This window comes from Sinohyriopsis cumingii, chromosome 8 (assembly GCF_028554795.1).
Source record: "Sinohyriopsis cumingii isolate HCF-2022 chromosome 8, ASM2855479v2, whole genome shotgun sequence".
Classification (NCBI taxonomy): Eukaryota; Metazoa; Mollusca; class Bivalvia; order Unionida; family Unionidae; genus Sinohyriopsis; species Sinohyriopsis cumingii.
The window spans coordinates 72,329,878-72,344,839 of NC_142968.1; the positions used below are offsets into that span (position 1 = coordinate 72,329,878).

At 35.9% G+C, this 14,962-nt stretch overlaps 1 protein-coding gene and 1 long non-coding RNA gene across 2 annotated transcripts in view; one reads left to right on the plus strand and one right to left on the minus strand.

Moving 5' to 3' along the window:
- Nucleotides 1–8,273, minus strand: part of LOC149793796 (uncharacterized) — a 71,074-nt gene extending 62,801 nt beyond the window's left edge. The window contains exon 1 of the mRNA XM_089967789.1: nucleotides 8,011–8,273. Coding sequence (XP_089823915.1) covers nucleotides 8,011–8,128 — 118 coding nt within the window. The 5' untranslated portion in view covers nucleotides 8,129–8,273. The remainder of the gene's footprint in view (nucleotides 1–8,010) is intronic.
- Nucleotides 1–14,006, plus strand: part of LOC149793797 (uncharacterized) — a 33,826-nt gene extending 19,820 nt beyond the window's left edge. The window contains exon 3 of the long non-coding RNA XR_016422885.1: nucleotides 13,861–14,006. This is a non-coding gene — a long non-coding RNA (uncharacterized LOC149793797). The remainder of the gene's footprint in view (nucleotides 1–13,860) is intronic.
- The last annotated feature ends 956 nt before the right edge of the window (nucleotides 14,007–14,962 follow it).

The following is a 14,962-nucleotide window of genomic DNA, read 5'->3' on the forward strand; positions in this document are numbered from 1 at the left end:
ACCTGAATATAAATCGAACTTAACCTATATTATTTCAGCAACTGTCGTGCCTTATCCACACATGCCCAGTAAGAAGATATTGAATGATAATAAACTACTGTATTTCATGATAATACATGCACTGTGCGATTGAAAAATATATATATCTCCTATCAAGACTATTATCTCCTATTTTTATCTGATTGGTGTGTCCATTAGTCATGGGATAGTGATAAAAGCAGAATGACTGAGCACTGCTGGTAGGAGCAAACAATCAAGATATCGTCTGAACATCAAACGACCGAGGCGATGAACCCGAGCAATCTCTGAAAGTATGCTAGCAATGATTGTAAGGTCGACCCGCCCTGTCGCTTTATTGAAGTTTGCATCCATATCAGGAAGTGTGATGCACTTTTTTGTTTATAGCTTATATCGTGTTTCTGTTATAATTGCCATTAAGGATAGGTAGGATTTCTCAGTCACGAAATCTGATCGCTTGAAGTCTGTTGTTTTAAATCGCGTCCGAAATAGCGAACTATCCTAATTTGTTGGTAACCATTCGGAATTTGAGTCAGTGCATTTCACTGTTCTAGAGCAACGGGACCAGCTAGCGGATTGGCTAATTGAAGCATATATTTTCAGAGCCTCGAGTTCCGCGGTTGTGCGAGGGCCAGTGGGATGGTATTACCACAAGTACTACATGATGTAGCACCGTATATAAACATAGCAAAGCCCACATAAATACCTTTCGCGTTATTCAAATGAGGTTGTTGTGGGTAAGGATGGGTTGTGTTAGTAAAGAGTGGCCTTAATAACCAATAAATACTTTATACCAGACATAGCATTGCAAGTTTTAATTGGCAACTGGCGCCCAGGCAAATTTGGCAAAGGCAGATAACCTTGGTCGCTTGGTGTGCGGTAAACGACATATACCTTTAGCGTTAAAGACCATACGCGTGCAGAAGCCCATCAGCTGTTAAGCTTTGTCAGGCTTCATGTTTATTTGCTTGCCGAGTTCTTTGCTCAAATAACACCAATAATTTAGAATGAATTTAACATTTTAACGTGACAATTTATAAATATATTAGCAGAGTAATTAATATAGACTCCAGATCAGACTGGAGGGAGCGAGTCCTCAACGATGAGTTGCAGATAGTGCATTGCTATTAACCAGAGGACGAAAGAGCTGGCATCAACGTCATGGTTATTTCTAAAAGGATACTTTGTCGAACATTGCTCAAGAGAGCACACAAAATAACAGCCAACCAAACATAAATAGGCCGGCTTCGACCCTGCAGACTAGCAGACAGGTGAAACGTCGACAGCACAAAACACAACCATGCATGCGGGTACTTCTGTACACGCGTCAAAACAGCTTAAACGATCACTAAACCAATACCAAGGTACAAGTCGTAGGTGATCTGGCGGCATGACTTTGAATCTACTGGTTTTTGCTCTTGCGAGGGGTCCTGGTTTCCTCGCTTGTTTCCTTCGTTCTGAGGAAAACGATCACAGAAAATGGCATGGAAGGCAGCAGCTATGGTAATGACAAGCACCACGAGGTTTGTGGAAAGTCAGCCAATGGCACTGCTTTGCTAGCTTTTCGTAGATAGACACAACTGACCAGATAATTCTGAGCAGCGAAAGTGTCTCTGTTTCTGATAACGTTTGTATCTTTGGGGAATCCTGCTTAGATGCTTTTTATCCATTCTTTCGGGCCGCCAAAATCTAGTCTAGGCGTCATGACTGACGATTGCGCTGGCTGTCTGCTGCTTGTGCATATGACTGTTCATACCATCGTTCTCATGATGAACCCATGTGCGCTGCGAAATGAGGCTGTAGCTATTCCAGTTCACAAAAGAGGATTCGAAGCCAATGAGTTACACTTGTATCCTCATGGTTGATTATGATTATGGCCTCAATGATCTAGATAAAATAGATACAAATGGCTTGTAGATTAGCGCTTGCAGCCTTTATTATCTTACAGCCTTCTTCTAAATGTTTATACAATCTCGTATCACATGGATCATCCTGTTATTTTGCTAATTGGATAGGCCCATGTCGATATACTATTTACTTTATTTGTAACTGTGCTTGCGTCTGCATCTGGCTGATCTTCCGCAAAAGGGCCAAACTCCACAATCTCAAAGCCATGTTCAGCCATGGTGATGCTGCTATGCACGCTTACTAAAAATGCCCACGAACTCAAGTAGCGCCTGTGTGAGCATCCTCCGTCTGGCGCTTGGTGCATTGGGCCATGAGCACCTTATTGTGACCAACTATTCAAGCCCCTATACCACAACCAGATGTTTGCTGTACGATTTCTAAAATCTTGGCAGCAACAATGGTATTGGGCCTGGCACAATCAGACTGGTATCCAGAGCCGCTTTGTGTTGCGTCTCATGCGCGAATGCTGAATCGAATCGTTGAGTCATGAACATATGGGTTGCGCCATGGTAATGAGGATAAATGTCAAACTCCAAAGCAAAGAACTCGCCATCATCGAGGCTGTCGACATTTGGAGTGGTTATAAAGATAATTGATTGAAAAGAGAAGACCAAAGATGTCAATTATAGGACACAAAAGGCGAATGATGTCGCTTTAAATGTATGCGTTGACAATGCCGTTGCCCCTACGCAAGGCGGACGTGAATTCGTATATGTGTTTGTGAATCGCCTCCGCGTTCCATACGTGACCATATGCCAAGCTCGTCTCTGCTTGACATGTATGGAGCAGTTGTGAGTCATCTTTTTGCCACTAGCACCTTGTGATGGATTTAAAAGTCCTCTTTAACATACAAAATCAGCCACCATTATTATAAGCAAGGTCATGTACAAGCGCCAATTACAGCTGGCATGATATCCTACCAACATCTGGCAAACAAGCACAACAAATAATAACAAACGAGTAATTCTGCCTTCGGAACTGAAACCGGAACCACTAGTACAACCAAATTCAGAACACGCATATTACCGAATGGGAAATGTGTAGAACTTGCGATAGTAATTGTAACTTAAGTATGTTGGTGTATACAATATTAAGATAAAATAAAGGAACAAATACAAAAAAATTAAAATTGCATCCTCAAGTTGAAATAAATGTGTTTGATGGTGTTAAACTGTACGCTAATAACTATTCTCTTTCTCTCTCTTCTCTGTCTCTTTTCCTCTCTCCATTGTAAGAGAGACGGGGGAGGGACGAGTAGAAGGACAGATATATGATATATGCGTCAAAACCTGTGCTTAGTTAAAGGGGAAACATACATTCCTTCTCTTTCTCATACCGATAAGGAGATAAAAACATAACTACAATATAGACTACGTCAATATAAATGTATTAAATGCTAGAATCATCATATACACTCTTATATAACGTTTCATTGCATGGCCTGCTTATCTTATTTACATATTTTGCTACCTCCGAATATAGGCGTTATTGTTAAAAACAAGTGAAACAGGCAATACTGCACATGTCGAAAGTGCTTAAAAATAACTGACCAAAGGGGCAATACGTTTGTCAAATGAGATTTTGTAATATATTAAACACACGCTTTATTGTCCAGAAAACGAGCAATTACATGGGCAACCAATTACCTACAAAAAACGTGCACGTCTCCAGCTGGGTACAGTTGGGTCCGAATAATTAAGGTTGTGGCAATAAAATAACGGGAGGCGGAGTGTTGGAGTGGACACAGTCATATCTGAGATTGACCAATCCGTATAATCTAGTAAGCAATGGAGACAGCTTGACTTTTCAGGCTTTGTCTTTATTATAATTAGTTTCTTTGACATTGACGTTTTTGGCGACAGAGAGTCGTAGTAAAACCATTTTACATGGTGCCCAAGTTGTTTCAAGGCCGTGATTAGAGTGTAATTTCTATTAAATAGAATATTCATAATGCAAAATTTAATGTTGTTCAGTACTCATATAACATATGTATTCAAGTTAAGTACAAGGCTCAGCGAGTAAACATCTTCCTCGCAGTTCTGGCTAGCTGCGTAAATTAATGCAGAAGGACTTTGTTCTTATGCACGAGTCCTTGTTAAAAAAATATTTCTGGAAATCAAATAAGTATTATAAAACATACTCTTTTAAGCACACACACACATACACACACACACACACACACATGGTCTTATGTCAGCATTAAATGCAAAATCAGATGTAGAACGATAACATATAAAATTCATTTCAATGTCATCGTTAACTGGATTAATTAAGAAATTATGTATTCAAAACATCCAGTGAGGTATACAAAAACAGCAGAAACATCCATTTAAGTGTGCAGAATCAAAAATTGCTATCATTGTGAAGAGACGGTTTTGAAATGTATAACCTGCGTAACACTTGTGGCTGTGTTAACATTAGCAAAATATTGCTTGGTGACTGGCAGTTACCAGTAATCTAATGAGTTGTCTCTGAATCCTGGAAACGTTTTCTCGAATCATCAAAGCAAGCAAGCGCGTGTGCTTGTGTGTGTGCGATTTTCTGCCATGTTGAGAACAAACACACAAAACACACAAATAGCAAAGAACAAAACAACCACGATATTAAAGATCAGTGGGAACCGCCGTGGCTCTAGAGTTTGCATGCTAGGCTGGTGACAAGAAGTGTGCGGCTTTCAATGCTTCCCAGATCACACTGGGTCGGCAAGCGGGGTGTACTTCTGAATATGGGGTATTATTCAATTGCTTTGACTGATGTCTTCATGTGTTGATATGCCAGTAAACATCAATCGATCGATCAGTCAATAAGTCCAAGATCAATAATGTCAAAAGAGATAATCATGATCTTCATAGCATTAACAAGACCGCAGGTAAGAGATAAAGATATACAGCATTTGGTATTTTGTTTGAGGTTTTGATCAATGACGCCATATTCATTGGGTGCATCGGTGATAATCAAGTAATTGAACAATGTCATTGGGATCAATGTGTGATACACAATAACGCATCTAAACCCAACAATGTCGATAACTATGTAAAGCTTTGATTCCATGTCGTTCATTGTGTCAAACTCTTCCAAGTGATATCGGAAGAAATAATATCGTGGAACTTTCTTTATCCATCCCTTCTTGGAACAAACATAATGTCCGGATAAATCAGTGCCTTTTAGATGAACCTGTTGCGGCTTAATGACCTTTTCTTGTTGTTGCAATCTGCGGCACTTTAGGAGACAAAATACCCCAGCTATTTAACTAAATTCCAGTTAATATTTAATATGTAATTTTACAAGTGTAATAAATAACAAAAGATTTAAGTACGTATTATACATTAGCCTAGATTTTCACTTTCTTTATAAACAATTCATGGTTACTGATTGTGCAGGGATATTGTATTATGCATAACCAATACTCCAAGGTAGCAAATAGATCAGGTGAAAATCGGGACTAATGTATTATGTGTCCATAAAGTGCATGTCATTTATTACATATATAAAATTGGAGCACCACAGGTGCGCCAAGGTATGAGAGATCATCTCGCAAATTCTAAATTTATCTGACACCATAGGTTCGTCATTTGATTGTAGAGTGCGCTACACTGTGTGATGTTAATGTCACATCATATTATTGCCGCGTTAACACTGTAAAATTTCTTGAATTGCGCCTGATCTTCATGTGTGTGTGTGCGTGTGCGTGTGTGTGTGAGCGAGAACGAAGGGGTGGCACTTCTGTATTGTAGTATCGCGAGTGCTAGTAAATGAGCCCACTAATTTGTTGCTGTCTATTATCGGATAGGATGTATATTACATGACGAGGCACGTTAACCACGTAAAATGATATATCCTGCGTTTGATCGATTAGGTGACGTGATGCGTGAAGCTTTGTGAAATGTAATTCATTATAGTAGTTTGTGGGTCCACGTGCATTAATTAGAGAAACTTTAAACATTGGTTTAGTAGCTTAGAATATAATGAAGATGACAATGGTTATACCAAGTTTAACTCGAATTTATACTTAAAAATGTGCATGTACAATGTTGGCACCTCAACAGGATGAAAACGAGCTAGGTTAATCAGTGCATAGTATGCTAATTATTGCATAATTAAAGTCCAAAGCTGTTACTGTGGTAACAGTTGCTTTTTATCTCTGTATAGTAAGGAATAATTGTAGTTTGTTCAAATTTGGCGATATAGTTTCAATTTCCGGTTTTATTCGCCCGAATATCGCCTCGTTCTTGACCTTCCATGGGCTATTGCATTAGGGTTACATTGTTATTTTATATATTTACTTGTCTATCTATATCAAAGAAGTACCATAGTAAAGATTCAGTGACTCTACTTCTTCCCGGTGGAAGGGTTAACCTAGCTTATAACATTAGAGACAACAAAAGCAAAGATCCCTTTAATAACAGGTTGCGCAATAGTCATCTTTTGTAAAGAATATCTTATTTTGATTTAGCACAAAAATATAATTAGCATCTATAATGAATTCGTTAGTCGGCACCAATAAAAATAAATCCAGCCAATGATTTTTTTTATTGATTCATCCCGTAGTTTGCAATATTTGAAGGAAATATGATTACGCAAGACCGACGGAAAGTTTAAGAAATTTACTTTAAATATTATTATTTTCAATAATATATTTTCAATCATGGAACGGGTAATTTGATATTATTCGCCATTTTCATCTCAGCTGTGACGAAAATTTCGTACAATGTAAAAATCAGTTACAAAATTTGTTAACCTAAATTTGAAACTTAACTTCAGAATAGCTCATCTTAGCCATGACATCATAATTACGTGATCATTAAAATTTGTCAATGTCATAAGTTTCATGCTTGTAGCAAAGAAAAAGAAAACCCAAAATAATAAAGCCACTGGAAACTATATTCGTCCTATCTACCTGCATATGCATATGTAACTAAGTGCTTAAATGCTTTTACGCATCGAGTTCAAAATATCAATGTCTATCTACACACACACACACGTATATACATATATATATATATATATATATATATATATATATATATATATATATATATATATATATGTATATGTGTGTGTGTGTGTGTGTGTGTGTGTGTGTGTGTGTGTGTGTGTGTGTGTGTTCAGTTTATGTGTATGAATAAAGACAGGTTTCTTAAATCTGACTAGCATTTGAGATTTTTGTTCTGTCGATGTAACGGAACATCCTTGTAACACCTTTTTCCTAGCGTCAGTAATGATAAATCATTTCACCTTGCCTTAGTTGGAAGATCACACATAGGAGTGCTATGTAGGTCTAGTGATTACTGACTGTACAAAGAGGAAGAAAAGCAATGGTAATGGATGACATATAATTAATTGCATGATAAACTACTTATCTTTATTCTCATCAGCAAACATAATTTAAATGTATGTTACCCTTTCTTTTGTTTTTACCTTTTAGTTATTATTTTGTATAATTTCTATGCAGAAATGAGAGAGAAAGTCATCCACCCCAAGGGAGCTGGATTTCTCTGTCTGAAACATATGCCTAGGTTTGTTTATCCATACACTCTCCAGCTTACATTTAGATGAAAGGACGAGTGTGGGAGGGAATGGAAAGTGGGAGTGGGGATGGGGATGAGGAGGCTTGAAGAGAGAATCATTCCGTGGCAGGATTTATCGTTCCTAGTGAATGTGAGTACAGTTCCTTTAGAGAGATTACAGTGTATTCGACCAAGAAATAGCGTACGAAACTGCTTCCTTCTGACTGCCACTTTTGAGTGCCAACAATGCGCAGACAGATTTTGGAGGGTGGGGATGCACAGGTACGGAGTAGGTTGTAAACAAAGTAAAGTTATTTCTTCAATTTCAAGTTGTTCTTACGACTTTTAGGAAAACTCAGGATGGAATAAAACCAAAGAAATTGTGCTGAATCTCGGTTGAAATTGTTTTAGTTCAATCCATGTGGCAGAGAGATAAAAATCGTGAAAAGTAAATAGTTAATTTGTTTAACTAATTAAATATGACAGAGGTTGATGTTAATGATACAAACATTTTCTGTTACTACATGTAAAACAGTACGCTATACCACATATCGTGTAAGACTAGAAACAAACTCACCTGCAAGCCATAAAAAGCACATGCCACGCATGAGCCATTTTGACATGCCGTTAGGGCGTTCCATGTAAGAAATGTCCAGCCTTAGCTGCCGTTCAACAGACGATACTATCCTGAACATTAGGTGACTGTATAATGTACCGGTTCCAATGCCAGTGCTTGACTGTTATCGTCACTCTAACACTGAAGTAATCATTGCCCTTGTGATATACAAACTTAAGGTTGACATTATTTTCTATGATTAATGCAGTTGTAGGTAACTGTTTACACTTGCACGTAAATAACAGGAAGCTGTGATTGGTGGGAATACATAGGTATCATAACATTGTCCTAAAAACATACTTCTGTGTGTTTGTGTGTGTGTGTGTGTGTGTGTGTGTGTGTAGATCAAGATTACTATCTTAGCTGCAAACACAAAAGCAGAACGGTTCTCGTCTTAATATCGATCAACAGTTTAATGAGGCCAATGCATGATTAATCATGTATATAGCATGTCAAAGATCCCATGTAGGGGTAGCGAACATTACAATCAAAATTGAAAATCACTAGACCAGTATAACGTGAAGATATTTGGAGAATTATAAAAACTTCTCCACTTCTCAGACTGAAACATAACTAAATACAATGTAGTCTGCAAATATTTTCTAGGTGAAATGCTTCATGTTTCGGGACCTGACAGACAAGCCGGCTAGAAATTCAAATTTGTAAGCGGAATTAGTGACATGTTAATTGAATTTCGCCGCACAAAAGCACCAATTGACTAAAACTATATTTATTTGTGTACCACTGATACTGCTTTAAACTGTGTTATATTCAATTATATTGAACGGTAAATATATTTATATTGGTGAGTGAAAAAAATGTTCACTATAAACTATGTTCCCAACCATTAGAACGACTATGATTTAGATTATAATGTAATTTCCTGCTTTGTGTTGATGTCTTCTATTAATAATATATTCTTTTGAATCCAAGTACAAAAGAAAAATCTCTTAGCACCGAACTTCGAAATTTCATCACAATAGAACGTAGACATGCATTTTTAAAAATAAAATAATGGCATGTTAAATATAATATGTATATGAGAAAACTAATTTTATATTTAAATATTTAAATGTTATTTCCCTTTAGGTCAAACAGTCTACGCTTGCGCAAAGGTGTTGTGTTTGTTTTGCAAATATTTAACAATCCTTAAGGTGCATATTATTATCTACATACTCTGAGAACCACCCTACTGTCTATTGATGTTAATACATGTTAACTACACAAATAGCAAGTTGTGTATTCCATATGAACGAAACAAACTCTGAGCTTTGGAAAGTTTTACAAATAGGACATGAAAACGAATAACATACGATACATGTACATTTTATTGCTAATGACAAGGGTTTTGTGATGCACTCAAAATGACTGGTTCTGTTTTGTTCCATGTCATCTTATCTGTGAGTCCCAGCTAATGTATTACGTACACACAGTGTGATGCAATAAACTCACTAGGCATAATATACAAAAGGCATGCAAGAAAGCTAAAGCAACTTCATTATGTGGCTAACACGCTACATTTCTTGAAACAAGAAGCATGTATACGCAGTACTTGGAGTAGAAAGTATGACAAACTCTTGCAAATAATTATCCGCTATAGAAACTCTTATGGGATGGAAAAGGGTGAAAGCATAACTGCTCCCCTTGTGTAAAATATTGATGGAGGGTATTGTGAGCGTTTTGAAAAAAATACCTAATACAATAAATATGATAATTATAAAAGAATAACTCAAAAGCGCACTTGAAATGCATTGGAAAATATATGGTGACATAATTTAGTTAAATAACTCAAAATAGTTGAGAAATAACGGAATGAAGTAAAGACAACCATTTCGTCGCGCACTTCTCAAACTCAAATATTTAGCAACGTAAGATTGCGCTTCTTACCCCCGAAGTGTATATATATATATCTTCATGTAGTACATGTGATCAGCTCTGTTCGCTGAAGAATATAAACATAAACCTGTCTCCCAAATGGCATGAATATTGGAAAGCACAGCATTTCTAAGGTGTGAAATATTTGATGTATTTACGAGTAAATAAAACTTGTATCCTATATATATATATATATATATATATATATATATATATATATATATATATATATATATATATATATATATATATATATATATATATGTGTGTGTGTGTGTATATATATGTTTATATATATATATATATATATATATATATATATATATATGTGTGTGTGTGTGTGTGTGTGTGTGTGTGTCGCGAGACAGAGAGTGTGAGAGAGACGTAATAAAGATACCAGAATTACATAAATTGTAGATAGTTCAATTGACACGAACTTGAATAGTATAAGCAAAAATACAACACAATAACACGTATAAGGTCAATAAATACCGCATAGGAAGGAGATTGAGGGGTACAGTAAACGTTTGAATTGTTCGAGATTGCAGCCTTCAGCACTATTTCTATTACAGTTTTGCAAATAAAATGCTAACAAAGAATCCCTCATACTAATCTTTCCATCCATATTGTACAATCATGTCAACATTGTCAGATTTGACGCCACACTGTAATCTGCATCATTTCAATGAGGCATGAACGTCACTCTTCAAAGTGTAGGTATAAAAGAAAGTTTGAATGAATGATATAATAACAGTTGAGTTTGTAAATGCATTTGACTTGCTAAATGCATTTACTATGTGCATACGTGAAGTTGGTAAAGGTGAGTCGTATCAAAGACGTATACAAATGGTACTAAGAGCTGCCTTGCTTGGATTTCAGAACTAAGAAGTTAGTGTTAGAACTGGTAGGCCTGGAGTCACGATCATGTGACTGGGTGGGACATGCGGCATGATGCCCCAGTGCTAGACATCACTATAAATTCCACACTGCAGAGATTGTAAAGCTACGTTAAAATTCAAAATCACATCTTCACATTGAGCATTTATTCTGTGTCGAATTTTTGTACTTAATATTTTATCTTCATATACTATATTACCAGATTAATATCTGCATTTGTTGTATTGTAAGTTGTATTGTTCATTTCCGGTACGAGCGTATGCCTGTTGTCGTGGGTTCGATCCCCGGCCGAGTCATACCAAAGACTTACATAAATGGTACTAACAGCTTCCTCGCTTGGCGCTCAGCATTATGAGGTTAGTGTTACGACTGGTCGGCCTGGTGTCTGGATAATCTGACTGGGTGGGACATCATGATACATGTCTGCGGCATGATGCCTCAGTGCTAGACATCACTATAAACTGACACACTGCAGACATCGTAGCGATATGACTGAAAAATTGCTAAAGCTACGTTAAAAATCAAAATCACATACACACACACACTCACTCACTGTTGTATTTGTAGCATTCTTACCTTTAGCTTTGTTTGATACAAAACCACACATTATTGACATCGTGTAGTGTTGAGACATTCTTATACAATTAGCATGATAAATTTAAGCACTATTAAACGTTAAATAACGTTATGAAATATATACATTTTTAAAAGTTGGATGTCTGTACATCTGTAACCATTTGACCTCATCCACGTGGTGTAAAAACGTCTTCACTGTCAATGTACAAGTTCGGTTGACTCGGCTTGTGATTTGCTTATAAGACTTTGGAACAGAGGTTATGTATGTACAAATGGATATCTGATTGTGCAGTTGCTACTGTTCGTAAACTTGTTGCGTATAAAACTGGATAGAAGTTTTAATTTTCCGATAATGACATCAACATTACGAAGTTTTCAATTTCTTTTATTTTGCTAACAATACCAATAGGGAATTTTATGTTTGTTTCGACTATATTTTTTATTGCAGCTTTTTTGTATGTAGTTGGAATAAACGTCATATTTTTCTCATTAGGACAGAGTGTAGATGATACTCGTCTTCTCTCTTGTTTCTTGTTGCTTCGATGTGACTGTTGGATTAAGTTGGTCACCCGGTTTCATATTCTTGAAATTCATCATCAATTATTACTATTTCCATGGGTGATTCTAAATCATCTACTACATATCACCTAAATCGCTATGCTAAGCTGAAATTAACTTTGTTATTTAGAAATTAAATCTCTGTTTTCTCGGATGGAAACTTGAATGACCTTAAAAAATGTACGATCTCATAACTTTGTACAGTTTATATAATTACAACTCTGCGCATTCTGACGTCAAAAACGAACTTTGTTTCTTCCTCATACAACTATGCTCTTACCATCTTGCTATCAGGTAATTAATGTTTTTTTTATCTATGCTAGCATAATTCAATTTAGTATGCGCATCAGCATCTTTCTGAAAGCATTTAATATTTCATGTTATGCTTAAAAAAATAAAAGCTATGTTTGTTTCTCTTGTAAACTATTTTGCAACACATAGACCTTTAACAAAACTTGGATCCATACTTCTTTGGAAAGAAATACAAATCGACGTTTCAAAGTGACATTTCGAAAATTATGAAATATGTCCATCACCTCTCCGAAAACTGTAATATAGCAAACTTGTATGGTATTATTTTTTGCAGTTTAATCATCTATACTACTTGAAGAGATAAACAATACAAGCCAATGGTTATTAGATAATAAAGTAATGTAATTATTTTGTCATTTATGTAATGTTTAATCATGCATGCCTGGTAAGAACAATATATAGCCAGTCTGGCCGGGTATAATGTAAACTACAGAATTTTAACAATATATCAGTTATAGGGGTTGTAATATTTTCTTTGTAGGTAACCAGTCTAAAATTGTCCGCAAGGTCCCAGATTTAATCTGAGCGTTTTAAAATTTGTCTGAAGTTGTTAAAGGGTGACACTAACTTATTAAAAATTTAGTGTGTAACGGCATGTGCAAGACATTTATTGATTAATATTCAATATAATTTCAGTGGGCAATTCTGAATTGAATAGTTCATATTATAAGTTTTCATTTGTAGTATACAAGTCTTTCTAAATTATATATATATATATATATATATATATATATATATATATATATATATATATATATATATATATATATATATATATATATATATATATATATATATATATATAATGTTTGATGCTTGCCTGAATAATGTTCTCGCGTCAAGCGCAACAACAAATTCACTGGATACCCTGCAACTGTATATGTATCAAAGGGTATTATAGGTGGGACGAAGAAGTGATTCTAAAGTCGCACATATCTGATACCGGTTAGATGTTTGACCTTCCAATTGATGTTGAACGTTTTCGTATCCATGTTATTTCTCGTCAACACCATTATTTCCACATGGCAACATAAAGTCTCATGTCGCCATACACTCCTTAAACAGAATGTAATCAATTTCTCACGAATAGATTATCTTCGAAATATCACATTTAAAGGAAGCTATGTACGAAGCCGGTTCTACGCCTTTTGTTGTTTGTTTCGAAATACCTAGCTGGCGTAGAGCTTCTTCCCATGGAAACAGATGCATTGGATTATGTACACTTTTGTCTCGAACTTTGTCTCCATGCAGAGCTGTTGGGTCCATTAGATGATTTATACTTGAGACTGTCATAAGTACACCCTTAGGCTTATATTAACAGTCTTACTCATAAACCATAAACAATGAATGTCATATTAAACATAAATCACAAGAACGTAAGTTTTAGGCAGATCGTTGATTCATTTACTGGTGGTCTGCAAAGTTGCCTAATCTCTCCCATTATATTATAGTGACTATCGCTGTACAATCAACCTCAGAAAGGTTATCTTTGGACCGCTTCTTTGCGGAAAAGTAAACATTTTGGGTGAGATAGAGTATTACAAACTGCACCTTTGAGATAACTTAATACAAACCTGTTTCTGTCTATTTCAGATGATAGGAGGAAGTGAATCTTTGAAACCAATATGTTGCATTAGAAAACGTTCCTTTATGGGAAAGACGGTAATAAGTTGCCAGAACATTCTAGCCAATCCCACTTGATGGTGAAAGTTGTTGTAATAAATCTAAGGTGTGCTATATTTGCTCTTATGTATTTGTTTATTGTTTCGTTTGGTTTTAGTGTTTATTTTTTTATTACGAGGACGAGTCGGCGTTGCGGAAATATTTATCAACCCGAGTAAAACGGCAAACTTTAGTAACAAAAGCCATAATGTAAAGTCTTCCGGAGACGTTGTAATAGCGTGGGTTAGTTTTGTAAAGTAGACCCTTCTTAACAACTTTACATAATGAATTATTTGGATGTTTATAGGTATAAAAGTGTAGCAGTTTGCGCAGGAATAATTCTTCGTCTTGCGTGGATGTGTCGAGTTTTGTGCTGCATGGCGTAAAGTACTTGCATTAGGCTTGGAATGGCTTAGCAATAAGTATTACAAATTTGAAACAAGAAAACTACATAAAAAATGAAATTAATGGTTTATGACATGTGTTCGTTAGGTGATTAGAAGAAGTATTTCTTCTGATTGCACAGAAAAGAACCCTTATATACGACTCTTATTTTATGGTCGTTGGCAGTAGGACTATCAATCCAGTCTCGTGACATTATTTGATTCGCTCAGTACGAGACCACTTGACAAGAAAGACTAGGGGATTCGGGATAGCTTTATTGTAATTTTTCTCGAATATATAAAAGATTTAGTGTGAGGATCGTCGACAACGGAAATTAAATGAAAACGCGTCCATGGGGAATTGAAAACTTCTATCAAAGAATACTTGTTTCCTTTTAATTTCCATTTATCTGTGAGCAGTTTTAAATGAGCCATTGTTGCTTGGCACCGGTGGGATATAAACTGGCGATCGAATAGAGTATCCGCTTCCTAAATGAGGGTTAAGGAGAAGGATTTTATTATGGAACAGTCTAAAGGACAGCTGAACTGAATTTTCAGTTAGGAAATCGTGATTGAAATCTCATAATCACTCAGTTGAATCGAAATTACTGACATAATTGTGTAATGAGATCCATTGCTTTTGGGAATGA